Raw genomic sequence first — 27,526 nt, 5'->3', positions numbered from 1 at the left:
AATGCGGAGATTGATTCAACTTTGTGCAGTGTCATGTTCGGCATGAAGAAATAGTGCACACGCGGTTACAGAGAAAGGAGAAACGACGGCGGCAAATAGCAGAGAAATACGGATTCCGGCGGAGCATGGAGGGAAGTGTGTAGAGTACGGCAGACTATATGCTGAGTAAGCGCAGTGTCGCTGGTTGCCTGGCAACCCGCCTTTCCTTCCGCAATCGGCCAACCCAATGCAGTCAAATCAAAATGATCGAATTCGAGGCCAACTTGGAACGCGTCGTTACACTAATTAGTGATCATCCACTTATGTCACGCACACACATCTTCATACACACACGGACACATCCAGATTCACCCCGCCATGTATGGACACAACATTGATTTGTCGTATTCTATACCAGTCTTGCCTTGACCCTTGACTTGCTCGCTGCGCGACTCGCGTTGTTTTACCTCTGTATCATCTTCATTCCCCCACTATTTGAACTCGACAAACAATCACGATATGGAACCTTGGCTCAATTCCCTTTCAGAAGACTGGAAGTCGGAACAACGCTCCTCCTCTCCCGCTCCCTCCTTCTCCAGCAGCCACCAGCATGGCAACACTGCGCTATCTCGATCACAAAGTCGCATACCACACCTGGCCAAGAATATGCGCAAAGACTCGTCTACCGGAAGCTTTCTCAGGCACCGGTCGACACGGGGGCAAGCTCGCACAAACGGCGAGCCGGTCTTGAGAGAACGAAGCGCTTCAAGTCTCAACGTTCCTGCGACGGCTGACCCTCAGAAATTCACCAGTCTCCCACGTCGTCCCTCGAGCGTCTTCTCGGAATCGCAAAACTCGGTCCAACACCACACAATTCACGAGAAACCCACATTGGCAGAAACACCTGAATGGAAGAGGAGGCTAGCCAATGGCGAAGACATTGCGAGCGATGGGTTTGATCTCTTCTCCCCCTCGAAATTAGAGGGCATTTTCAAACAGCCGATTCCATCTCAATTGAACAGTGACAACGACGTGGAACAAAATGATACCGACCAGAAGATTCGAAAACCCTTCTCCTTACCTGTTTCGAATTCTTTCCCAGAGCAGTATAGCAGCTTCCGACCCGCCAGGGGCCATGTGAACTTGGAGGTATTGGAAGAAGTCAGTGAGGAAGAAGAGACGCAACCGCACGATATGCCTGCGTTGGCTTCGGACCTTGCACGGTCAGGATCTCTTAAAGGTCTTGTTAAGCAACGAGTTCAATCTCTCGAGCGTCCTCACGGAAGTGGAGGCTCCAGACGTCCCAAGCAGCTGCTCAATGAGAACCACGAACGGGAAGGCATCAATATCCACGACCCGCGATGGCGGACAATAAGCGGTCAGGAAGAATTGCAGAATGAGTTCATCAGCCCAGTCACGATGTCCAAGCAAAATTCAATACGCGCAACGGTTCTACGAAAATCCGTGGACGTTGACATCGACGCGCTACAACATAAACTGAAGAATGCAGCGTTGGGGGAAGCGGAACGACCGAGTTCAAGCTCAAGTGACAGGCACGTTAACTACGGGAACAACAACGCTGAAAACCCAAATAATGAACCTCTGCCGGATTTGACCTCTCAGTCTTTACCCGATGATTTATCAATGGGAACCCAAGAATTCATATCGCATGGAGGTTTCATCAATTCAAGACGAGGCGGACGCTCGAATGAAGCTTCTTTTCTCAGGAAAAGCCTCTCTCAAGAACCTTCACCAATGGACTTGAACTCGCGAGCAACCCTTCAACTTCACAGTTCGCCGCCTCAATACTCCCGAATGCTGGATGACAGTATTGAACAAAGTAAACTAAGTGCAAGCGCACCAGTAACACCAGAGGATACGAGCGTCGTACATCATATCGGAAGTCAACTTGGACCCGCTTCATCTGGAAGTCCACTCAAGCTTTTCGGGAATCGTGATACATATACAAGTAACAAGTTGATGCGAATATTGAACCATTTTGAAGAGGCCGGAACCTCACAAGACAAGGCGGAAGATGAAGTTTTGACAGAAGAGCAGCGAGATAATGCCTTCCGCATGAGTCAATTTGGCCACGGTGAGCTGGACGAGTTTGGCTTCGATCAAGACATCCCGAGACCATCACCAATTGAAACAGCAGTGATTGCCTCTGCAGATAGAATCTTCAAACCTATCACCACCAATGATGGCGGAGCCCAGACTTCAGTCGATGAGACGAAATCCATCCTCTCGGTATCCAGACATGTGGAAAAGGAAGGCGACCCTCCAAAAGACGTTGGCCTTTCAGAGAAAGATAGGACGGCAAAACGACAGAAAACACTTTTGAACGATCAGGGCAATGCACAAGGCCAAGGAACGGAAGTCCAAAGGAACTATCTGGAAGTAAGAGGTCCTCCTGAAGGAAAGAAAAGAAAGGATGCTAGACCGGGTAATGATGGAACTCTAGCTGATCCAGAAATTCTTGCCTCTCGTAACCTTCTCAAGCCGAAATCGGCAAGGAGGTCGTCGGTGAATCGAATCACGCCAGCGAATGTGTTGGAGGCCAGTGTCCAGAAAATCGTTCCAGAGCAATCAGAAGCGAACCTGACAGAGGCTCTGGCCACGGAATTGGCATCATTCGCACAAGGAGCTGTTCAGGTCAACAATGATTCACGCAAACCGTCACTTGCTACTAAGGACTATATGGAAGAAGCGAACAAGGTCATGCAATTTATTCGTTCTCGAGGAAAACCAATATCAGTTTTGCCAGACATCGGTGAACCCGGCAACCTGTCCGATCTCAACCCTGACGCGATTTTGGATCTGGACATTGATGCAGATTCAACCAAGGACGATTTTTCTCGACCGCCATCTCGGAATCGTACCTCTGTGCCAGCCGCAGATCGTCGTCATGCACGACATGACTCCAGAACAGCAAGCTACTTGAGAAAATACCAGGATGAAGACGGTATTGAAGCTCTAGCAAACACTTCGGTCTTTGGCACGTTGGCCCCCACAGGCAATAACCTGGCCGTTACGCCAGCCCAGATTCCCGTCTCCAGTGATTTGCAAGAAAGCAGTCCTCCGAACATGCGTATTCGGAATCCAACGGAGACAATGCGGAAACGAAAGCATTCAGCCTCAACCATTGAAGGGGCTCAAGCCTTCACTCAGGACCAAACTTCGCAGACTCAGTATTCGTCCCGCAATTCGACGCAACACACCTTTCCAACCAATTCGTCAAGGTCAGGTCATAAAGGCGTCATTGCATCTGGAACTGTGTCGATACCTGATCATGTGGGGATGATGACTTTCGACCATGAAAGGAAGACTTGGATCAAGAAAGCACACGGCACGAATGGTACAAAGCCCCCCGAGAGAAGAGACCGTCAAACTTTAACGGAGGATGATCCGTTTGAGGATATACCTGATTTGAGCATTGATGAACAACGAGAATTGGAATCCGAGACCCGACGCACTCAGCCATTGACTGTTAAGCCAACTAGAATTGATACCGTTGATGAAGAAACGAAAGCTCGTTCGCAAGCTTCTCGAAAACCTTTGGCAGAACTCGAGCCTCAGGTTGTGAAAGAACGCGATCAATTCCTCTTGGAGACCGAAGATGATGAGGAGATTGACCGGAGTTCTCTTCGCTCGAAGGCTTCAGAACACGAATCACGGCTTCATGATGGCGTTCCATCACAGCCGCCCGCCTCGCTCAAAGATGATCGGAAACAGGCGCGAGTGGTTACAATTGCATTTTCGTCCCCAGTTGTTTCAGCCGTCAATTATGCCAACATTTCTGAGGATGATTTGGATGATTTGCCACGCGAAGAAGATCTGCCACTTGATGATTCAGAGTTAGAAATCAGCGATACAGGCGTCAACAGAGGAACGAAGCAAATCTTTGCTGCCGAGAAAGTAATGCATTCTCCCAAAGAAAGGAGCCAGAAAACTTCCCGGGACCACGAACCCGCCGTTACATTCAAATCCCAGACGATGTCACCAATTGAGGAACATATTGAAGAACATGACGAAGAACCTCCTGCTGGACAGATGAGCCTGGTCCACGTCAATCAGTCAAATGAATTGACTCCGGCACCACCGCGAATAATGGTGAAGCACCAGAAAAGTGCAAACAAGGCTTCAAGTATTCTCTGTCTGACTCCATTATCCGAATTCTCCGTTCACCAAGTCGACTCCGCCAAACATCCCGATCAGAGTTACGTCGAAGAGAGAAAACACCCTAATGCCCTTCGACAGGCACACGGTTCTTTGGCGTTGGCTGTTGACGAGCTTGTCAAGGCCATCACAGATGCGGTGCCGGAGGAACTTTACTGGGAACAACTTCATCGCATGACCATAGGTGCAGGCAGTATTTCCTCTGTACATGGCTTGAAAGATTACTGTCCCGCTTTGGAAGAACTCTCCGCCTTTGATAACAAAATCGCTCAACTAGGAGGCTTGCCAAGTTCTTTGCGGGTTCTTGATATCCACAATAACATGTTGAATGATTTGACATCTTGGGGTCACCTGTCAAATCTTCAATATTTGGATGTATCTGGGAATCAACTTGAAAGCCTCGAAGGCTTCCGTTCGTTGATCCATTTGCGAAGTCTGAAAGCCAACAACAACCGAATTACAAACATTGATGGCATTTTAGATTTGAATGGTTTACTCGAGCTTCAACTCGGTGAGAATTATCTCGGCACCGTTGATTTTGAAGGGTCTGAACTCAGTCGATTGAGAGAATTAAACTTGAGCCATAACCAACTTGAAGAAGTTCGGAATCTTCATTCTCTTCCAGCGCTTGAGGCGTTAGACCTCAGTCACAACAAGCTTGGAAAGTTTGAGGTCGAGGATATGAACAAGACTCTCGCTTTGAAAGAGCTGCGACTTTCGCATAATAAGCTTGAAGGAATTGGCCTGAAGCGCATGCCGATGATCAAGTATCTGGATATGGATAACAACAACATCAAAGATATCCAGGGTCTTTCTTTGGCTTACCATTTAGAAGACCTGTCCCTGAGACAACAATCGGAGTCTTCACCCGTCATGGATCTGGTCCTCTCCACTCCAAACGAATGCAGACGAATTTGTCTATCATCAAACACGTCGTTAAATGGGACATTCAAATTACCAACCTTGCCACAGAACAACCTTCGAGAATTGGAGATTGCAGCATGTGGTATTTCGGAACTTCCTGAAGGCTTCGGAGTTTTATTTCCCAATTGTCGGATCTTGAACGCCAATTTCAACGCCATCAAGGATGTTACACCCGTTAGGAAGATGCTCAAACTAAGGAATCTCCTTCTGGCCAAAAATCGCATCAAGAAATTGAGACGAACTTGCTTAGTTTTGTCTAGACTTGTGTCATTGGAAAAGGTTGACCTCCGAGACAATCCCCTGACGATTGGATTTTACAGCTCTGTGCCTAGCAAAATAACAAACGACCAGTCACTACCCGAGGCACGATATCATCTGCCCGATGGGTCTCAGGTGGAGGATGCCACTTGGATGAAAGTTCTTGATGAAGTTACTGGACTGAGACGACGAACTATCGAACTCCTACTTGCTGAGCATTGCAAGAAACTGGTTCATCTTGATGGATTGGTTCTATGTCATGAGCGATTGAATGCAAAGGACGAAACATGGAATAAATTGACCGAGCAGGGTGTGTTGATTAAACCCTCATCGCCATCAGAACGCAGTCTGGAAAGACCTGCCCATGAAAACGAGGGAACTTATGATGCTGAGGATCACCAGAAGGTTTCGAGGGATGCTGACGGAGATGTTAATGCCTGAATGAACGATTGTACCAGTATTTCATGGAATGATGGATTGGCGTTGGGTTTGAATGGTCGAGAAAAGTTTAGGAAATGAAATGGTAATGACAGAAAACATCAAGCCGAGGACGGCTTCGGCGTCTTGTTTCTAGACAATTGGGAGACATGCTGCATGATTGTTTGTTCTTGTTTCCAGCATATTCATCAGGTAAAGCATTGTAGGTTTGGGGACCAGCCTAGCATGTGGTGAGCACTTGAAATGACATCCATTTATTCACTCACCTTGATCCGCACGAGAACTCTGTAAGGCCGCGCCCCCTTGGCACCGAGAGACACAGAGAGCAAATGCCAGGTGGGCCAAATGATCTTCTTATATAGGATTAGTTGGGGCATTTGGCGGGGCTAAGAAGGTCCGCTGTCATACCTTTGGCAACTCTTCTCCCATCATGCCAGAGGCGAAATATTTACGCAAGGTTGTTGAACGCGTCCGCGGACTATGAAAGTTAATGGATTTCTGCTAGCCACCTCCTGGAATGCTCAGCCTTGTCCCAACCCCCTCAATCTTACAGAGCAATTGTTGGCTCCGTGACTTTTGTCTACCTGGGGAATATCAATGACTTCAGCCTTCTGGTACGGTCTGGTTCATAACCTGATGACACGATTACTCTTGGTGAGGGTGCTACCGGAATCGCATGTGGTATTTCGGCCGATAATACCTTCGTCATACCCGTCTCCCTACTAGCATCTCCCTCTGTCTGACTGTTGACAAAATTTCCAAAGCGTCAATCCACATCTCCTTCGGCCTCGGATAGCACACATTCTACAACTTCATCTAGAACTACAGCCTCTGCTATCTCAAACGCCGGCACCGGTACTATGTCATCCTCTCCGCCTGATGACATGTTATTAAAATGGCAGAGGGTGGATGGTCTGATATGATTTGATGGAAGAGGGACCCCCGCCCCCCCAAAAAAGATTTGAAGGCGTTCAGGATTTTGATATTAGCGTCTTGCGAACACAGACCTGTAGCGTTGATGGAACGAAAATTGAAGTTGACGAGCAGCATGGATGATGATGGTACGGATGTACGGATGTACTCATGTAGTGAAACGATATCCCTAAGAATCAATTTGGAATTCTTTCAAGGCAAACCCCATCGTAATCATTCGAGAATGGGTTGTAGGCCCCAAAGATTCTTCAGCTCTTCCTGATTTCTTTCCCAATCAACATGCTTCCACCGCTCTTCCAGTATAGCCCGATTCTGTCTTAACTGGTCTTTCAAACCATCCCAATCGACTCTCAGCAGCTTACCTTCTCTCTTCACGATCTCGCCATTGACCAAGACCGTATCAACATCCGCCGCCGAGCAATGCGTGACCAACGCCCCCCCAAAGTCAACACTCGACACCATCGATGGCCCATCTGTGCGTATCAACACGATATCCGCTTTCTTCCCAACTTCCAGACTCCCGATTTCTTTTTCCATATGGATCGCCTCGGCCCCTCCCAGAGTCGCCATATACAGGACATCGCTTGTCGTCGCTTTCAGGCTCTCAGGGATCTTCCCGCGCGAGTGAGTATTGCTATTCTCGAGCATTCGCCGTTCTTGTAATGCAAGGCGCATCACCGTAAACAAATCGCCGCTACATATAGCGGGGGAATCGATCCCGAGGCCTGTCGCAATACCAAAGCGATAGAAGTCAAAGGCTGACGGCTGGCCGTGGCCCATTGCCATTTCGGACTCGGGCGTGCTGACGATGCCGATCTTGTGATCTTTCACAAATGACAAGATTTCCGCGTCAGGTTCACAGGCGTGAGAGAGCGTGAGGCTAGGCAGGGACGGCATAGGGTGCTCACGTAGGAATTTCATCGCGGGTAAAGCAAAGCGGATGACGTCGTGCATGGTCACTGGGATACTGTGTTCTTTAGCATATGTGAGGATGTCCTTGCTTTCTCCGACAGGTATTTGATGCACGGTGTCGAGGCCGAGGCCCAGTGTGAGGCGACCGTCGTTGTCCACCGGTCCGCCGAGTGGTTTTTCGGCTGAAAGACTCTTGAAGAGCTCCACTTGGCCTGCGTGCTGGGTCGCCATGTCGGGAAATGTGAGCGGGTTGACTGAGATTGGGATGCCAAACGGTGACATGCAATAGATACTTCGGATCCCTGATTCGAGTGTAGCTTTGATACAGCGTCGGGCATGCTCTGGAGATGTCACCACGTGTGAATGGTCCATGACGGTCGTGACACCGCATGATATAGCCTCGACAGCACCGGCGAGCTGGGACAGATACATATCTTCTGCATCGAGGAAGACCATGCGCCCTAGCAATAGGTGTGCGCCGTATCCCAATAACGAGTGGTCACTGACGGTCGAGCGGAGTTGGGATTGAAATACATGGCGGTGACCGTCGATAAAGCCTGGTGTCACAATGTATCCGGAAGCGTCGATGACTTCCGTCGATGCCTCAGCAGCATCGACTGAGAGATTTGATCCGATCTTGGAGATTTGTTGGCCTTCGACAAGGATGTCGAGCTGTGGGAACGTGGCCTTTTTCTCATCGGTGAAGATGAGAACGTTGCCTCCTTTGATTAAATAGGAACCCATCTTACCATAGTCTTAGGGAATAGAAGTTCCCGGAAGAAACAAGATTTGTGGTTCCGCTGGAGCAGTCCAGGGTTTTGTACTTGGATTGAACTTCAGCATCAATATACTGTTGGTTGGCCCCCCCCCCCAATCCCGTGCGGACGTCCGGGGGAAACAAGGGCGGCTGCGTCATGCTGATCCTTGAGACAAGAATCTATCGTTTGCCGAAGGAGACTGGGAAAATGGCGGGGTTATCAGACAAAGATGACTGACTGCTCAAGTCATTGTAACCCGCCTCCTCTTTGACTCTTTTGGACCAATAGGATGCCTGATTTGCTCACGTCAGGCCGGTTTAGAAGGGGCCTTGCTGAGGCGAAGAAGTCATAGAATGTGGATTGTATATTTCCGCTGCTGACATATCATATTCCTCGTAAACCATATGATTGGGTCCATGGATTTGATGTTGCAGAAATGATCTGAATCCTTGGGGCGAAAGGTCAAAAGCTGATGCATTGTACATGTTTTCGGTTAGCGTCAGATGTCGAAGCAGTCGGAAAGTTCCTCTGGAAAGGGTTGGGAAAAGGTTTTGACGTACGCATATGCAAAATTGTCCAATGCTCCGAGCTCAGCGCTCCGGGGTCCATCTCAATCCACCTCTCTTATGTTTTGTTGAGCGCGGATATTTGAGAGGCTCAAGACTCTTCAGGTCTCGAAATGCGAATAACCAGTGTCTGCAGGTTTGGGAAATACATTCAAGTCCTATAAGCCAACGGATATATTGACATTTTGTACGGGCAGCCCATTGGTCGGCCAGGCACTCAAAACATAGGAGAAGCTCATGAGATATGCAATTGAATTCAACCGCCTTCACCTTGGACCATATGTGTTATGCTTAATCCAGAGGCCACACTCAGGCAGTGGAGGCCCATTGGCTTCTGAAATTATTCAATCCCGCCATCAGCCCAAAGAAGCCAACCAGTCCAGTATTCATCCCCTTAACACCATCTGGGTACAAACTGTAGTGAATGGCAACAGGCATCCAATATGCTGCAACCATGAACTCGTTCCACCATTTGCGATCATAGTCTTCCTTTTCTTTGGCCGTCTTGGTCTTGGTCTTCTCAATCTCTGCTTCGCGCCACAAACGAAGGAAATCACTCGCCACACCAACCAACCATGCCCGACAACTCCATGCGACCCACTTGGCAATACCTCCGCGCTTCTCAATGATGGACATGGGTAACACGCCCTTACCACCTAGATGGTAGATGTTCTCCAGGGCTTGGAATGCAATGTACGCACTGCATTGAAGGAGTGCGACACGGTGTAGTGTAGGGTCCATGTCCTTGGACGCCTTCTTGGATAAAAGCGTTTTGTACCAGATATAAAGGGGAAGAAGGCCTGTTAGACGCAAGGTGGTGCGTGTGTCAGAGACAAGACTCCCAAGAGTCGTGAGGAATGAAGCGGGTGCCGCGGGGGTCAGAGCACCGGCGGGAAGCTTCGAAGGCGCACGTCCGATGAGTCGGGAGATGTAAGAGACGACAGCGGCACGAGTTGGGGATTGCGCATGGAGGTACGCTGCGAGATAGATGGAATAGTTGAGCGTGGAGAGAGCTGCACCGAGGCCTGCGGTGGTTTTGATCAACCTGTTTGCGATATGAGTCTTGTATATCCCGAGGATGGCTTAACAGGGGCAACGTACTTGCTGAGTCGCAAGAGAATCTCGTCAGCTTTGGAGATTGTGATTTTGACACCATTGGGAAGTCTGCTCAACGCCAGAGTGTGCGAAGGCTTAACAGGACCAACATCTTTGGTCTCTGAAGCATCTTGAGGAACGACGCCGGAGTCTGGTTGTGCGGCTTCGCTGCTTGACATGCTTGCGATCACTTCGAATGGGTCAGGAGGAAGGCCGAGATGGGTAGTGAATAATAGCTGGGAGATGTTGTGATTCCACGAGTGATCACGATCCCCGGACTGTAGCCGTGTCTGACGAGGAGGTCCTCGCTTGTTGTTTGCGACCCTTGGGAGTGCTTCAATTAAATCAACAGCGTGTCCTCCCTGCTGTACAATAGGTAATCATAAAAATGTAAACAAGACGCAGTTGGTTTGCTGGTCCTCCGCACCTCAGATCTCCATACAACCGAGGTCCGGGTACCGAAAGCAGGGGAGTGATTTTGTTGTGTGAGTCACGAGATGCGGCCCAAGTACGACGATCACGTGTACGCTGTACATCGATTTCACGTGAGCGGCGAGCACCGCAAACGTCATTCGGGATTCGTATCTGTTGCAGTAAGTGTTTTTAATCGCTCAGCCTCGCCCGCACTCCATTCAGGGATCCCCGACCTTGGGCTGCGCCTCTACCTCTGGCAACTTGTCACCAGGCACCTACATTTCTTCTGGATCTCCATTTGTTGTACGTGAGAAAGACAGAAAATTTCCTCTACCATCGTCGATATAAGTCTACCATTGAACTCTCTTCTCTTTTGAAGTTCAATGCCCATTTACACGGCTTCCTCACAAGATCAGGTTGTCATCAGCATGTCGTGCGGCGACATCTTTCTCGGGCTCATCGCCATCCTCTTTCCTCCTATTGCTGGTTTGCCTTTCCACGTCCCTGCCCTTCGCTCCTTTCACTAACTTGATCTTTCTTCTTCAGTCTGGATTAAATCCGGCATCTGCTCGGCTGACTCCCTTATCAACATTCTCCTATGTATGCTCGGCTACCTCCCTGGACTTCTACACGCATGGTATATCATTGCCCGGAACCCAGAGCGGGACTACGACTACGAACCCGTTCCAGATGCTGAAGGCCAACGCATCACCTACTATTACATCCGTCACGAGCCATCCCGACGAGACTATGGGACTCAACAAGGCCCTAATCGACCTGCCCCTCCGCCACCAAAACCTCAGGATTGTCCCCCGCAAACTGGCAATACCGGAGGTAGTTCGCGACCAGCACCACCCCCTCCAACTCAACCTGCGGGTCCCAGTGCCGGTGCAGCGAGTCAAGAGCCTGGTGCTCCCCCCAGCTACTCCGAGGTCGTGCGTGGAGATAATAAAATCCAGACCCCAGATTAAATATTTGGACAATCAAAGACACAATTCGATATCTAGTGTTGGGAGAGTACTGCAGAAAGCAGTTGATTCAGGGCGTTGAAGGCCGTCGGACACGGGAGTTACTATACTACTATGGATGTCTCAGAAGGCAAAATAGCTCCCAAAGGCGGAGACGATGAATTCTTCTATCGAGAGCGATGGAACTGTGTAATGGTATGGCCGTTAGTTTAATGTTTGACGATGTTAACAAGCCTTGTGGAATGCTGAACTGTTGTCATCCATCGGACCAGAGGCACATTCATCGGTGCATTACGATTTGATCAAGGATACGCTCAACAGCATTATAGTGTTGGCCAACCAAAGGAAAACGTTTGGTGATGGAGACAGTCATCTATTGTAAAGGTAAGATGCTATGCTTCCTCGGTTGAGTCGCAGTGGTCAAAGTCTATTTTTGCGGGAGGATCGCCTGTGTGACGAAAAGAGTTGACAGGGCACGACAACTGTTACCCGAAGCGTCCTACACACAGTAGACAGGAGCCCCTGAACATCCTCCATATGCTGTTTACGTTAAATCACTCCGCTGGCCGAGATGACATTGTAGGTTGGAATTGCTCAAAAGGGAAAGAAGAAAATTGGGCCGCAGTTTGGATTGACTTGATGTTTGCCCAAACGATACTAGTATCATGAAGAATCTTTCTGAGGCAGTCCTTGTCCGTCGACCATGCTTTGACAAAGTGAGAGTTTGTTACTCGTCGGCATTTCCGTTCACGGTTACCGACTCCTCCGGGAAAATAACAATATGGAACCTGTCTGACTTCGCACTGATACTAGAACGAGGTTCCGTGTGCTCAGTGGCCAGAAATCTAGACGTTGGAGTTGATGATGTCGACAACTGTTCAGGAACATCGATTAGCATGCATCCATTTATCGGTGCCGAAGTACTTACACGCCGGCTTCAAACTGGCACCGCCAACCAAGAATCCATCCACGTCTGGCTGCTGGGCCAAATCTCTGCAGTTCTTCTCGCTCACACTACCGCCATAGATGATTCGGGTATTTTCAGCCGCCTCGGGAGAGACAGCATCAGCAAGCCATTTTCGGATTGCTGCATGGGCTTCTTGTGCTTGGTCTGTATGGTTGAAGATAGTGTTAGCAAAATTTATCACCAGCATTGGGGTAGAGAGAAGGATCAATTCTTGGGACCGACCAGTCGTAGCAACTTTTCCTGTTCCAATGGCCCAAATAGGTTCATATGCGATTACGACGTTGTTCCAGCCATCTTTGCCAATGGTTTTATGGACAGCGTCCAACTGTTTTGTGACCACATCGACGGTGATTCCCTTCTCTCTTTCCTCTAGACTCTCGCCACAGCACAGGATGACACCAATACCACCATCCAATGCTGCCTTTGTCTTGCAAGCCACAAACTCGTCTTCTTCACGCAGAATAGTACGACGCTCGGAGTGGCCCAGTAATGTCCAGGTGATGCCACTGTCTTTCAACTGAGCCACAGAAATCTCACCGGTGAAGGCACCATTAGGTCGGTCGAAAACGTTCTGGGCTGCAACTTCGATATTGGGAGACAAGTGTTCGCGGGTAAGGAGGAGGTACAAGCTCGGAGGAGCGACGACCACTTCAGTATTGGGATCTTGAGGAATTTAAGATGAAGGTGTTAGAACAATTGTTGCTGATGTAGTGGTCCAAAATTGCTGTGTTGTGCCTTGTATTGTGACTTTCGGACTGCGACACGAAAAGCAATCGGAAGAACAAAAGGAGAGGTAGCCCACCAAGTTTAGCTGTGGAAAGATTGTGAACGATTTCCTTGATGGACTTGATGGTCCCATTCCTGGGGAGTGATTCAAGGTCAGTGCACAGTAAACAGATAGAGATGCCGGTGCCAAGTCTATACATTTTAAAATTGCCTCCGACGAAGAACTTGCGGCCCATTTTGGCGGTGGGTTGGGGTGTTTCCTCTGTGAGACAGCGCGCAACGTATTATTATTGTGCGGTACACTGGAAGAATACTGGAGAGAACAGCTTCGGACCGAAAGGGGAAAAAAAGAAAAAGAGCAATAGAGAGCTTGGAAGATTGGGAAAAGCGAAGCAAAGGCTCACAGCAGCAGTGGTTTTCTTTCTGCTGCCAGCTTCATCCTGCTTGCATGGCCCACTGCAATGTTGACCGTGGGGATGAACGAGGGGATCCAACTCCGAGGGGAAACTCTCCCGAGCACTTTATCCGTTCATCGCCTTTTCCGACTTTTCGCGAAGGTCTCAGCACGTGATAAGAGAGCGAAACTGGAAAGTTTTCCGACTTCTCTGCTGAATTTTCAGCTTTGATCAACCACCCAATCCTCTCAAGTAGAATTTCAGACGATTGAATAGTGGCCGATGACTCCCATCTCCACGTCAAAGTCCTCGTAATCCGCTGCAGCGTCCCAAAAAAAAAAAAAAAAAGAGAGAGAGAGAGAAAGAGTCGGAGGGGGAATATTACCTACCTAGTTGAAAATACAGAAGTTGAAACCCGGACGTGCTGCCAATCGACTGTTGGCACGAGCACCACAGACCAAGCGTGAAACGTGCTTCAATCCTCTCCAGGGGACATGCCGTTGACTATTCCACTCCTACGAAGCAAGATACTCGAATATTACCGACTTCTTCCGCGTTGGAAGCCTATCTCAACTGCCGACCCTGGGTCCTAATAAAACATTATCTGCTCCAATCCCCGATTCTCTCGGAACACCGACCAGGAACGTGAGAGCAACGACGTGCGTTGCTGGGTCCACAACACCTGGTTGGTCCTCAGAAATGCCAACAAGGATCCATTCGCTAATACCTGGGCTGGTCCGCGTGGCTTTGGTCCGCAATTTAGGCGAGTCGGTACCAGGATTACCGAGATGAATCTCGTGTCAATATTGTGATTATACCCCCATCGGGATTCTCCGAGGAAAGGACTTCATTTTGCTAAACCCAGCTCTTTGCAATTGGGCTTGGATCTGGAAAGTGACGTCATTTGTTTATCCGTAACTTACCAATATCTCCTTCGGAATTTTCTGGATGGGGTTCAACAGTTTGGTCGGGTGATCTACCCCGTTCCGTAGTCTAGTAGGGTCGAATCCACATTGAGAGCTGCTAATTCAACCTAGGAACTGTTCGTAGCCAGTATTTGAACCTCGCAAACAATTTCCATCTGCTAACAAGGGTACAGAGTCCTTCGTGCCTGACCAAGAAAACGCCTCTTGTAGAGATGCGCTAGGGAATGAACCAGACCATTCAACATTGGGCCTCATCTCGTTGAGGATCCGGCGAAAGCGGCATACAATTCTCCAAGCAACAACGGTGTCAGCCCCGGCGTGCAACAGTCTTTACTCCATCGGCAAGGATTCCAGAATACAATCCGAGACTTCCCTTTCAGGTGGCGTTATTGCGAGATGTTTCGCGTATCGAACAATGTTTTCCGACCAGCTCGATGTCTATGGTCACGCCACCCAACCTTGGAAAGTGGGACTTGAGGGTCTTCGATCTACAGTCACTATTATTGTCCGGAATTATTTCCCGACAATCTGGTGAAATGGTCAACCTATATATTTCTCAGCCTTGTTGGCCTACTGTTCGTCGCTGGCTGGGCTTCTACCCTCGATTTGTTTTTGTTGTGTTGCAATTTAATGAGGCATACTGGGGCTGCTGGACAAATTTTCCTTTGAGCGATTCCTCCTTGAAACGAGATATCTTCGGATAGCGCATTGACACTATGGCGGAGCTGCCAAAGGGAATGGAACATGTCGACCGGAGAGAACTCTACATTTCGCTACCTGCTAGAATTCTCTACCTGCAGCAATTCCTCGAGTTCGGAGCAGGTAACGCACTCCGTGTTCGTTCATTGTCACTGCTCCAACAAGACCAGCAAGGGCTCATCTTACATCATCTTTGCTAACTTTCCCCCTCTCCAGACGATGTTGTCGCTTTGATTGATGGACAGAAATACATCAAGGCCATTATCCCGGCCGTTGTCAACCTGGTATATAAAAAGCTTCTCAAGCATGACATTACGGCGCGTGTCTTCAGCACGAGAGATAGTCGCCGCGAGGAGAATCCTGAATATTGGGTCAAAGAGGAAGATGCTCAGATCCGGCACAGAAAAATGTTCTTGAGATGGTACCTGACAAAACTCAACTCTGATCCAAGTAAGATGGAGTATTGGCAGTACCTGGACAAAGTCGGGTAAGCACAAGACTAATCAGGGTAAATGTGGCAAAAGAACATAGCAAGACGCTGATGGATCATAGGTTGATGCATGTCGGAAAAGGGCGCCAGAATCCCCTTCATGTCGACTATGTCTTTCTCGGTGCTTGTCTTGGTTATATCCAAGACTTGATGACGGAAGCAATACTTTCACATCCGCGACTGGATCTTACGCGCAAGATTGCAATTGTCAAGGCCATTGGGAAGGTTATTTGGATCCAGAATGATCTTATGGCAAAATGGCATGTTGAGGATGGCAAAGAATTTCTGGATTCCACCGTGGATGAGGAATTGCAAGCGGAAGCACGCGAACCAGAAGGATACGTTCATGGAAAGAGGGTTCTCGGTAACGGAAGTGATGATGAAAGCTCAACTGGAGGTAGAACGTCGTCAATTTCTTCCGGCAAGAGTACCACGAGTCTCGGGCGGACAAGGGAGGAGGTTGACCGTGGTAACGAGGCAAGTAGATGCCCGTTCAGTGGTATGGTCAATGGTGGAGACGATATGGAGAAGCAGCGGGCTACAGCATGGCGACCGAGAAGAAGAGAGCCTGAAAGTCCTCCTCCACCCTCAGGATTACCACGGTTGCACTTGGTTGATGGGAAAACGGTTTGCAAAGAGAAACTTGAGCCAAATCCGTTTGAATAGAGGGGATCATTGCAGTTCGAAAAATGATAATGTAGTTATTTGCGAATGCTCCGCAGTAGTAGCCAAAAACTTCACCCTAGTTTTGCCCACACTACAAACATGCTCGGGGCAAGCGCATTAGGCAAACGAGGTTCTGAGTGGCACAACCACGTCTTACAAATTTTTTACTACCCTTTCTCGACAATTCTAGTCCCCACAACAGAACAGCTTGTTCTTCCGAGTCTCTATCTTTCGTTTTGGCCCCCAGTCCCAGGCCCAAGCGGCGATGGCTGGCAAACACTCGGAAAACTCTGAAGGTGCACCTGCGAAGCGCCAAAAGACCTCTGGGGAAATGAATCCAAAGGACAACCCTTACCTCTCTCACTGGTACGACAATGAGACTAACGGCTATGGAAATGTTTATTCCACGCCTCCAAAATCCACGGTTAGCCCTCTCTCGAAACTACGGCGTCATAAGACAACGGCCGCCCTGGCTCGAGCCGCCGAAGATGGGAAGGTCAATCCATTCACAGGGCGACCTCATTCCGAGCGATATTTCTCTATTCTGCGTACCCGAAGAGATCTTCCCGTACATGCTCAACGAGATGAATTCTTGCAGTTGTACCAGAAATCGCAAATTCTTGTCTTTGTTGGTGAGACCGGCTCTGGGAAAACGACACAGATACCCCAGTTCGTCTTGTATGACGATCTGCCGCAGCAAGAACGAAAACTAGTTGCCTGTACGCAACCTCGACGAGTGGCTGCGATGTCGGTGGCAGAACGTGTGGCTCAAGAGATGGACGTCGAACTTGGTGATGAGGTTGGTTACAGCATAAGATTTGAGGACATGACAAGCCAGAAGACCATCCTCAAATACATGACGGACGGTATGCTTCTCAGAGAGGCCATGAACGACCATGACCTCAAGAGATACAGTACCATTATTCTTGACGAAGCCCACGAACGTACACTGGCCACTGATGTATTGATGGGTCTTTTGAAAGAGGTCGTGTTACGTAGACCAGATCTCAAACTGATCATCATGTCGGCCACCTTGGATGCTCAGAAATTCCAGCGATACTTCAATGACGCACCATTACTCGCTGTACCCGGCCGGACACATCCAGTCGAGATTTTCTACACTCCTGAGCCCGAGCGGGACTATGTCGAAGCTGCTATCCGAACTGTACTGCAAATTCATGCCACAGAAGCCGAGGGAGATATACTACTGTTTTTGACGGGAGAAGAAGAGATTGAGGACACGTGCCGCAAAATCTCTTTGGAGGCGGACGAAATGATCCGTGAGGCCGATGCTGGCCCGATGAAGGTCTATCCTCTCTATGGCACATTACCCCCGGCACAACAACAGAAGATCTTCGAGCCGGCTCCTCCGCCTCGACGACCTGGAGGCAGAGCAGGACGGAAATGCATTGTCGCCACCAATATCGCGGAGACGTCTTTGACAATTGACGGAATCGTCTATGTCGTGGACCCCGGGTTTTCCAAACAAAAAGTGTATAATCCCCGCATTCGGGTCGAGTCTCTACTGGTGTCACCGATCTCAAAGGCATCGGCTCAGCAGAGAGCTGGCCGTGCGGGGCGTACTCGACCAGGGAAATGTTTCAGATTATATACCGAGGGCGCGTTCAAGAAAGAACTCATCGACCAGACTTATCCGGAAGTCTTGAGATCCAACCTATCATCTACAGTCCTCGAGTTGAAAAAGCTGGGCATCGATGACCTCGTCCATTTTGACTTGATGGACCCTCCTGCTCCGGAAACTTTGATGCGGGCTTTGGAGGAACTGAACTATCTTGCTTGCCTAGACGATGATGGCAATTTGACGACCATGGGCAGACTCGCGTCCGAGTTTCCTCTAGACCCGGCGCTAGCGGTCATGCTGATTTCCTCACCCGAATTCTACTGTTCGAATGAGATCTTAAGTTTGACGGCTTTGCTGTCGGTGCCCCAAATCTTTGTGCGGCCTGCATCAGCTCGAAAACGAGCCGATGAAATGAAGAACTTGTTTGCTCACCCCGATGGCGATCATTTGACCCTGCTGAATGTGTACCATGCATTCAAAGGGCCTGAAGCACAAGCCAACCCCAGACAATGGTGTCATGATCATTTTCTCAGTCTTCGAGCTCTCCAATCAGCGGACAACGTACGCTTGCAGCTCAAACGTATCATGGAGCGCGAAGAATTGGAATTGATGTCGACTCCTTTCGAGGACAAGAAATACTACGAGAACATTCGACGGGCCTTAGTGTCAGGATTCTTCATGCAAGTGGCCAAAAAGGAGGCCAATGGTAAGACTTATACGACCGTGAAAGACAATCAAACGGTACTTTTGCATCCCAGCACGGTCCTTGGTCAGGAGAGTGAATGGGTCATCTACAACGAATTCGTGCTTACTAGCAAGAACTATATTCGAACAGTCACAGCTGTTAGAGGCGAATGGTTACTCGACATTGCACCGGGATATTACGACATCGACAGCTTTCCCAAAGGCGAGGTCAAGACGGCGCTTCAGCGAATTGCTGAGAGGGTGGCTAGGCGACAAAAGATGAAAGCAGGGAGATAGCAAGCGCCGACTTTGAGAGATTCTCCATTTCCGTGAACCATCTGGGTGGTCAGGGCCTAGACATAAGATCATCGGCTGTTCTTGCACGATAAGTCCAGAAGCCTGGAACAAGATATAAATCCAGTGGAGCCCGGGGGATTTTCAAGGGGCGAAGGGGTTGACTGACTCGGGCAGCAAACTGGCTCATTGCGGCGTATGTGAGTATATCTCACATCATCCTGAGCGCCCTAGAACCTCTTATTACGGCAAGCAATAGATCTTGAAGAGGCTACTGATGACCGCATTGAGGAAAATTGTGCCTTTTGTAGGAGTGTCAGTGGAGGCTGAAGGCGAGCGTACGGTGGAGAGAACACACTGTAACCTTCGCAAGTACATGCTTTAGCTAGATAGAGGAGATAGAGACATACATAGATCATGTACCGGCGCACGCCAAGGCCGGAGCTAGCCGCCGGCCGAGAAATAATGGCGGGCTACAACCCAGGGAGAATAGAATACCCCCTTTATTTTTGCTAGGGTCCACCCCAGGCCTACGGAGGAACATAGTCATAGGTCGACTGACAGTATGCGAGAAGGAATAAGCCTTCCTCAACTACTGGCATCCAGCCTCGGGCCTGCGTTGCAAACACACCGAACTGTTCGCATCTACTTCGACGTCGAGTATTGCGCCTTGATCGAGACCGCAGGTCTCAACCTTGTTGCTCAGCTTCATCAGCCCACCTCCTCCCGGAATGTCTCGCTGAATACTGAACGACCTGCCATGGCCTGTCTTTTCCATTCCGCCACACCGATCCCAGACAGGGTCTGACTACGAATGTACAACGCGTCTAATCATTTTCGGCAATGCAATCTCGGCTCTTAGGGGCAGTGTTTTGAGGCTAAAGAAAGTCTACGGCACCTCCGAAGCGTCTTTGTTGTCGACTATCTATGATAAGCCTGAATATTGCTAGCATTGTGGTGTTGGGTGCAAGTTGTAGGCGCATTGCCATAATTTCTCCATTATACACGATTTCTTGTCAAAAATGTTTGGCCCTCTTTACAGTATCGTCGTGTCGGTGTACAATCCTTTTCCTGGCACTTGATCCCTATGTCTTTATCTGTGTGACTTTGTTCCACGACTACGATAGTCAACGATTCTCGGCATCGAAAATCCCTTTCTAAAGCCAATTTCAATTTCCCTACCAAGCCAGAAAGAGAGACCTGTTCTCCCGAGTTTCCGTCATTCAACAGACTCGATTGAATCTATGGCGCACCTCCGGCGACAAGACAGCTTCAGCGACACTGATTATGTCTCATGTCCGGTCGGTGGTGAATGGGCCAGATGTGAAGATGTCAATTATCCAACGTTCATAGGATGCTGCTCCAGCAATCCGTGCTCAGGGCAGATGTGTCCGCCCGACAATCTTTATCCAATGGGCTTTGGCTCCGTTACAACTCCGGTTCCAGACTATCCTAATCACTCATGTCCATATGGTGGATTGTGGTATACGTGCGCCAACAATTCCATTCCGTTTCAGGGATGCTGTGAAAGTAATCCATGCAATGGTCAAGGATGTTCGGCGCAAGATTTACGGCCAGCGGGTCTTCATACAGTGGCCGTCGCTGGAGGCTCAACATTTACCGTTCCATCTTCCGTTGCAACATCGACTCCGACTTCTATCGCCACGACAACAGAAGCGGGTTCGACCACTACGCCTGCTCAATCGGAATCCAGCACTTCATCGTCAACTGATACGACGGCTATTGCAGGAGGTGCTGCTGCCGCCGCGGTAGTCTTGACCATCCTTGTCGGCCTTGCTCTGCATTTCTACTTACGACGAAGGAGGCTCAGACGTACGGCAAACGGTCCTCTACATCGTGAAGACGTGCCCCTAGAACACAAAGGGTGTTATCAGGATCGGCCTGGAACCAGTAAGCGTGCCGGATACAATTCTTTGTTCGAACATCTACTGACCAATCCGGCGCAGTTTTGACACCTCTCCCCTGCTATCCTGAATCATCTCCTCACGTGTCTTCCCCAGGTGTTCCGTTTTCTCCCGCACCAACGTATGCTTCAATGCCAACTCCCAGGCCTCAAGAAATGGAACCTCAAGAAATAATGGGATTGGGTTTAACTCTGGACGAGTTCCATCGCCGGACCAAGTCCAGGTCGCCCGCAAATGTTGGGGATGAACCTGTCGAACTTGCAACCCAGCGATTTGCTGCTGTTGATCCCAACCTGGAAGCCAAAAGGCCCACTTCCAGAGACCATCACGAAGCCACAAGAGACGAAATCGAGACTTCGTACCGACCCAGCAATCAGCCGCTTATGCGCAGAGACATCCAAGAGCCCATCGAGGAGACCAGCAAGGGGCCTCGACCAAGGTGGATGAGGCGAACCGAAATATTTAGTAACGGATCTAAATGAAGAGAACTCGAACGGAATGCACTTGAGCCTGATTGTGTCTTCTGAGAGGTTTGCGGAATATTGACTGCAGGAGACCTCCCGAGTCTAGGACGAAGCCTCTGAGTGAGCGACTCTGCCAAAGGTGACTGGTCAGCCACGAAAGCTGACAAGAAGATGCGCCTTGGTGGTTGCATTGCGACCGTTCCTGCGGAGAACGACCTTTTTGACTCGCGTGAAGCCACATCGATCCTGAAGCAAGGTTTTGTGAAGGCGCAGGGTAAGAGTGGCGGGGATTCGAATTCGTCAGATCTGAAACTGTGTGACTATCGAACGAGCTCGGCGCTGCTACATAAACGGAAACTTATGTACGTGTGAGGCTTGAAGGGTGGCGATATTTGGGAAGAACGGAAAAGCAGCAATTTCACTTGAACAAATAGAAACATGCTTGACAATCTTTTCACCCGTCTTAATGGGAAGATGCCTAGCTGGACTCAGTCCATGCATACTGTCTAGGGACATAGGCATGGCGTATCTCACTCAATCTCATCTACAACTCAACGCAGGTTGCAGGGAAATTTCACGCCGAATTTGGCGGTCAGTGCCGCCGCTTTGGGGGGGTTTCTTCCCTTGATGCCAAGATCGCCACCCTGGTCTCGGTCGTCTCCCAGGTTGACTTACCTTCCCATGCACCGCGCAACCATCTCTGAGAACCAGAAACAGTCCCCCTTTAGGGGATCCGTCCCACTCCTCGAAAGCGACGGGCGCCTTTGACTACACTACCCCGACCATGACGCCTCGAGGACCTGGAGGCGCGGTCCCTCTGGATTTCCTCACACTGCCACAGAGGGCATTGTCCGACCTTCACAAAATCGACTCGAACCGCGTCCCATCTCCCATCTCCTCTTCTGCATTCCAGCGGCTCTGCCCAACTTTGATGTCTAGACCGGACGCTGGGAGTCATCATTTTGCTTTCCATGAGGAATTCCTCCCCTGACCTTCCTATCCTACTTGTCAGTGACGGCACCACATCAATTACCACTATTGGTAGAGGAAAGGAGTTTGGGAAAGGAGGATCTTCCCGGAGGCCGTACGGCCGTACAGCCTCTCAACCAGAGGCCAGCAGCCCAATATTCAGCCGAGCATTATCGACGACATTGTCAGTAACTTGCTGAGAAAAGTTCTGTAAAAAGATCACATGCAGATTCCACGATGGGCAAATGCTTGATGGTGACAACTATTTGCGGCCTCTCGCCATCACCTGCGGCACACATCAGACATGCACCGCGCGTGGAGGCAATGCAGTCTATTCATCGAAGTTACTGCGGACTGACGATACTTTCTATAAAAATAGTTTGATGAGCAACATGTTGGGCTCCATCCTCAACTATCCTCAGCTTCAATTATCCATTGGCAATCACAGTTATTCGATGCATATTGCTTTCATTACAGAAGACGAAGTACCATACCCAACATGACCTCTTGGGCATCCAAACTGGCCGCGGGGTTGCTGGTGGTCGCCGCTATGTCGACACCTTCAGCTGGAGCGCCGCAGGCTTCATCTACCGCAGATCCTGCAATAATAACTTTACCACCGACAGCGCCGCTCAACCCTCCGCAAGATCCTCCCCCTGACCTAGCATCCTTCGACGATGTGCCCTACCCACCCTTGCCAGCAGATTGGGACACTGTAAGTCTTGCCCAAACTCTTGTCCGTCTAAATTGAATAAGCGTCTCGAGTTCCGATAAGAAGGCCTTGCTATGGGCATTCGGCTTAGGACTGTTTGCCACCCCTTGATCAAAAACCTCCGGCATCGTTTTAATCTGGACAAATTCTGACAAGACGTTCAGAATGTTACCGTCACTAACCTCCTCGGAACTCGTCTGTACGGCTGGATAGGCTGTAGTCCGGATGATAGGGAAAAGATCAGAGGTGCCTACGACGACTTTCATTTTCTCGCCGACCAGCCAGAGATCACCGCAGGTTTTATCGATGGCAAGCTCAGGACTGGCATCGATTGGACAGATCAGGCAGCTAAAGATTTTTGGGGGCCTGTGACAGGAAAGAACAGGGCTTCAGATAATGATAGGAATGCGATACAGAGTATGCTCGTCGCCCCAAAAAACCCTTGTTTCTAGCAGTACTAATATGATCTAGTACTCTTCGACAACCTCCAGCAAGTTTAGTTTATTCCTATTAGCTTTGCAAGACAGATGCCTATGCAGCCCCACTCCTTGCTGGCCTCTATACGTTAACCCTTGTCGCTCGGGATTCCCGCACTCAGTCTACAGCCCACGCCAAACACAGCACTTACATTTACCTACGAGCTCCTCTATCAAGCTCCTGTCACGACCGGTCACGGTCTACTTCTATCGCTGTCTGTTGCCACCACGTATCTGATGACAGCCCCGACAACCCTCAGGTTGGGTTTCCATTTCGATACTGGTCCATCGAGCCATGTGCCGTCGGCGCAGCGCCTCAGCGATCTCCCTCCAAGTATGTATGACGTGTCCCCGTGCTGGTCTTTGGCTTCCCCTATCATCTCTAACCGCAGATCTTGGAAAAGCCGACAATGGAGAAGGAAATGACGCACCGTCTCCACCTTTTCCACACACTCGTACCCCGGGTCGCCCACCTCGGCCAGAAAGCCTCGTAGCCTCGAGTGTCCTGTGCGTAGTTGTGCAAGCACCTGGGCTTTCCCTACGGGTCAGGGTGTCGTAGAAGCATTCGGACGTGTTTTCCCGGTAGGGCCGCATCGACCTGGGGGAGGCGTCTGCCCGTTGTCCAAGCAAGGAATCATATAGTATTGCAGCGTACCTACCTATCCAGATACACTCCTAGGTTTCCGCACTCCTCCCTGGTCTACGCTTCTACAGGCCGAGGTGGGCAAAGTCTCTCCCTGCCTAGGTGACTCCCTGTTTACTCATTAAGCATATATCGTCAGGCCTCTCTAGCTAGGACGGCATCACTACCTTCTTAGTTGAGGTCATGGCCTAAGTGCGAGTTAGGTAGCGATTCGCCCACGGCATTGAGCTTATCGCTAGGACGACACCACTTCTCTCAACCGTTTCAGTAGGCCTTAGTCCGAGTAAGGTAGCTAGCTCCTGCCTCTTTATACGCCGACATGCACCTCTGTCCTCTCGAGCCATGTAGGCAGTCTTATAGGTTCTCACCTGCCATGGCTGCCACTACATGCTACGCCCCGCGAGCCACCAACGACTCGTTTCGCGTTACCTAGCGTGGTCTCCCACATCTGAGCCAACCATGTCCTGCAAAGGGATTGTAGGAGGCTCCGAGCCAGCAAGTCCTCCTGCACTGCGATTCTCCCTCTGACCAAGCTTATGTCCCCTCTCAAGTTGTATTTCCTCACGGTGGCTTGTTCCTTTCAGTCTACCCTCCTCCTTTCCCCTCCTCCGGTTACTTGTTCTCAAAGTTTAACAGGGCCGACAGGAGGGGCGCCAGGAGGTCGAGAGCTGGCTTGTTCTCGCAGTTTAATAGACTCTCTCGCAGGCCGCCCACCACAACCCGACAGTGACATGTTCTCGAGGTTTAACAGAGCTGCTCGTCTCGTGGCAGACTTCCTAAGATGGCGTCCATCAGAGTTGATAGGGCCGCTTGTACGTACCTGTCGAGGTTCCCGCAACCTTCGCGACGCGTGGTGGCGCGTCGTCTCAGGGCACATGTAGGCTGAGGGCGTCCTGTCCCGTCAATAGGCGACACCACATCCGCAGGCTTGATAGGACCTGCTTCGGGTCCAGGTCCGAGCTGGATACTGACACTTCGGGTGGTTTTCAAATCGATTCCCTCCTTTTAGGAGTTCTGGCGCGTCGCAGTCGCGTCGTTTCCTCCTGTAGTGTTCCGGGCCCATCCTAGTTCACGCCTTCCCAGCGCCTAACACCGAGAAGGTGTGAGTCCATCGTCCCACAGGTCCCCGAGACCCGCGCCCCGCGTGCCGCAGAGGGCCTAGGTAACCAGTATTGTGGTGCTAGCTCCCAAATCTATCTTGGCGTATTTGCATTGTTTGTACCTTTTATTCGTGCCTCAGAAAGTGTTGTCACTCAGGCGTTTATGCATCTGAACCACTTTATCCAGAATATTCTGCACTCATGTGGTGACGCAATAATGCCCGACGCCATCACTGTCCTCCTCTACGCTTGCCTCTTCGTCGCCCTCCTGACTCTGCTTTGGATTGGTGAGATTCACTCAAATCGTCTGGAGACTTGAGCTGATTAGCTAGTAGCCTTCTATGATCCAATATACTTCTGGTGTATTCGAAAGCTATATCCTGACCGGGTGCCCCGGGGACGCAGCTGCTAATCCCCATCGCATGCCAATTCTAAGAAGATCACCTCGGTTGCGGGAAAGAGGAGACGAGCTCTCACACTTGACAGAGACCGAGTGAAGCGCTGGAACGCGTTGCTGTTGTTAGGATTAGGCTCAGTTACCGTAAGAAAGTGGAAAGTTTGAGTGGCCTCAAAACGCAGCTTGCTCCAGAACCGAAGGTAACTGCCTGAGCCAGCACCGATAGATACGACATGTAGATGCTGAGAGGGCGTCCCTGGCCACATGATCCACGGATTGGATCCGATGGCGGAACTATGTCGAATGTGATCAATAGAGCTTCTCTGGGTGGTCCACCGACTGGATCCGATGGCGGTGTCAATATCCTCACGTGATACTGCCAAGCCTTATCACATGAATTTTCGCTCGTCTTTAACCAATCAAAGAGCCGGATTTGGCTTCAGCCAATCAGCATCGCGGCTTTTGCAGTTAATATGAATCACGGAGTTTGGTGCCTGCATACATCCCGGTTGATTTTGTGGCTGACTTTGTTGATGCCATGGCTTCAAAGCAATAAGGCAAACTAAGAGGATATGAGAATGTAAAGCTCAAGCTTTATGTGAACGCTCATCCCCAAAGGGAGACTTAAGAAGAACAGGGGGAGGGAAATTGGAGGAGGAGAGATGAAGAAGAGAGAAGAAGAGAGCGTCCATTGGACCAATATTCATACCCTATCACCCCTGGGCGCTTAATTATAAACCTCGAAACTAGAGATAAGGAAGACTGTCAGCCATGTGCAGGCTCCAACGTCAAGTTTCTAAAGCTGAGCTGGTCTACTCGGTGACGAGCTGCTGCTCGTCCAACAGATCTGCAGAGGAATCATGTCTCCTGAGCGAATCATGGATCAACAAACTCACCTCCATCCTGCAGAGGATATCCTCACCCTAACACTGTAGCCTTTGCATTATGATTATGAATCAACGAAGACGCAGACTCTACATGCATCCTGATTTTACGACCCGGCATGACCAGCAACCCACTCCAAGGATGCCACATGATGCAAGGGGGTAGTGCTACGCACTGGACAAGATACTTAAGCAAAATACCGGGCAAACTACCAGATATTAAACTAGAGACAATGTTGCTTTGGCAGATCCCACTCTGCCAAATTCTGGAGTATGTAGGACTCGCCTCCGGTCCTCCACGACCTGCTTTCCCATTTGAAGAGCTGGTTGTAGCCGAGATTGCAAACACCTTCTTGCAACAGACTCGGCTGCCTTTGAATTCACCAACAAACTTCTCAGTGTTTGAGAAATCACAAGTTATGTGAATATATCAAGAAAGGAGATTTGGATACGCGATGAAGGTCGCCATGACCTGGAAGCAATGAAATATGAGCAAACTGTAAAGGAGAATGGATTTGACGGCCGAGGATGAGAAAGGAATTGGTGCTATACATATATAGACAGTTGGCACTGCCCAACGGCCACCTAGTTTTGACTTTCCCAGAAGGCGCAGCTCCAAGTTTTCACAACTGCCGAGTTGGCGCCCTCATCTGCAAACGACTTCTCTACTGGTGTTTCCGGGGCTCCTTGATGCACGGACGGGGCAGATCATCGCAGTGACAAAGTGGAACAGGTCATGCCGCCAAAATGTGATGAGGAGACAAGGGCTTCAGGTATCCTGAGGGTGGCATTGATAACAGCGACGGTGGTCTCAGAATGAGAGGACTGCATAGGGCTTTGGCTCGTTCTCTAGGTCCTAAGGGTTCAAGGACGATGAGAACATCCCCGAAGCACCGAGAGAGCTGCTTCCAGTTGGGGGGGTTGAGGATCTAGCAGTCTTCTTCGAAACTAATTGTCATCCTCACAAGCACACGCCCGCCCACCATTGGGACCATCATTTGCGAAGGAGTATTAGGGGTCTGCGTTCGTCTGAACGAAATTGCGTCTTGCGAAGCCGACTTCCATTTTCTCCCCGCATCTTGCCGTCATCCGGCCCCGATTTA

At 49.9% G+C, this 27,526-nt stretch overlaps 9 protein-coding genes across 9 annotated transcripts; 6 read left to right on the top strand and 3 right to left on the bottom strand.

The window, feature by feature from the left end:
- Positions 1-498: 498 nt before the first annotated feature.
- Positions 499-5,781, top strand: Z518_03027 (uncharacterized protein; the record flags this gene model as incomplete). The annotated part of the gene is made up of 1 exon (XM_013420053.1): positions 499-5,781. The coding sequence occupies one exon, from the start codon at positions 499-501 to the stop codon at positions 5,779-5,781; it is 5,283 nt and encodes a 1,760-aa protein (XP_013275507.1).
- Positions 5,782-6,924: 1,143 nt separating this feature from the next.
- On the bottom strand, positions 6,925-8,367 carry Z518_03026 (uncharacterized protein; the record flags this gene model as incomplete). Its single annotated transcript, XM_013420052.1, has 1 exon — positions 6,925-8,367. One exon carries the CDS (start codon positions 8,365-8,367, stop codon positions 6,925-6,927), a length of 1,443 nt encoding a protein of 480 aa, XP_013275506.1.
- An 889-nt stretch (positions 8,368-9,256) lies between these two features.
- On the bottom strand, positions 9,257-10,221 carry Z518_03025 (uncharacterized protein; the record flags this gene model as incomplete). Its single annotated transcript, XM_013420051.1, has 2 exons — positions 9,257-9,992; positions 10,049-10,221. The coding sequence occupies 2 exons, from the start codon at positions 10,219-10,221 to the stop codon at positions 9,257-9,259; spliced, it is 909 nt and encodes a 302-aa protein (XP_013275505.1).
- Positions 10,222-10,884: 663 nt separating this feature from the next.
- On the top strand, positions 10,885-11,427 carry Z518_03024 (uncharacterized protein; the record flags this gene model as incomplete). The annotated part of the gene is made up of 2 exons (XM_013420050.1): positions 10,885-10,942; positions 11,003-11,427. 2 exons carry the CDS (start codon positions 10,885-10,887, stop codon positions 11,425-11,427), a joined length of 483 nt encoding a protein of 160 aa, XP_013275504.1.
- An 842-nt stretch (positions 11,428-12,269) lies between these two features.
- On the bottom strand, positions 12,270-13,353 carry Z518_03023 (triose-phosphate isomerase; the record flags this gene model as incomplete). Its single annotated transcript, XM_013420049.1, has 3 exons — positions 12,270-12,298; positions 12,353-13,054; positions 13,194-13,353. The coding sequence occupies 3 exons, from the start codon at positions 13,351-13,353 to the stop codon at positions 12,270-12,272; spliced, it is 891 nt and encodes a 296-aa protein (XP_013275503.1).
- A 1,801-nt stretch (positions 13,354-15,154) lies between these two features.
- On the top strand, positions 15,155-16,293 carry Z518_03022 (uncharacterized protein; the record flags this gene model as incomplete). Its single annotated transcript, XM_013420048.1, has 3 exons — positions 15,155-15,260; positions 15,354-15,624; positions 15,690-16,293. The coding sequence occupies 3 exons, from the start codon at positions 15,155-15,157 to the stop codon at positions 16,291-16,293; spliced, it is 981 nt and encodes a 326-aa protein (XP_013275502.1).
- Positions 16,294-16,558: 265 nt separating this feature from the next.
- On the top strand, positions 16,559-18,856 carry Z518_03021 (pre-mRNA-splicing factor ATP-dependent RNA helicase PRP43; the record flags this gene model as incomplete). The annotated part of the gene is made up of 1 exon (XM_013420047.1): positions 16,559-18,856. One exon carries the CDS (start codon positions 16,559-16,561, stop codon positions 18,854-18,856), a length of 2,298 nt encoding a protein of 765 aa, XP_013275501.1.
- A 1,409-nt stretch (positions 18,857-20,265) lies between these two features.
- Positions 20,266-21,260, top strand: Z518_03020 (uncharacterized protein; the record flags this gene model as incomplete). Its single annotated transcript, XM_013420046.1, has 2 exons — positions 20,266-20,764; positions 20,821-21,260. The coding sequence occupies 2 exons, from the start codon at positions 20,266-20,268 to the stop codon at positions 21,258-21,260; spliced, it is 939 nt and encodes a 312-aa protein (XP_013275500.1).
- Positions 21,261-22,710: 1,450 nt separating this feature from the next.
- Z518_03019 (uncharacterized protein) lies at positions 22,711-23,423 on the top strand (the record flags this gene model as incomplete). The annotated part of the gene is made up of 3 exons (XM_013420045.1): positions 22,711-22,926; positions 23,088-23,340; positions 23,395-23,423. The coding sequence occupies 3 exons, from the start codon at positions 22,711-22,713 to the stop codon at positions 23,421-23,423; spliced, it is 498 nt and encodes a 165-aa protein (XP_013275499.1).
- Positions 23,424-27,526: the final 4,103 nt, after the last annotated feature.

Source organism: Rhinocladiella mackenziei (genome assembly GCF_000835555.1).
Source record: "Rhinocladiella mackenziei CBS 650.93 unplaced genomic scaffold supercont1.2, whole genome shotgun sequence".
Lineage (NCBI taxonomy): Eukaryota > Fungi > Ascomycota > Eurotiomycetes > Chaetothyriales > Herpotrichiellaceae > Rhinocladiella > Rhinocladiella mackenziei.
Note: the sequence above shows the minus strand (reverse complement) of the source record. Positions and strands in the feature narration are given on the sequence as shown.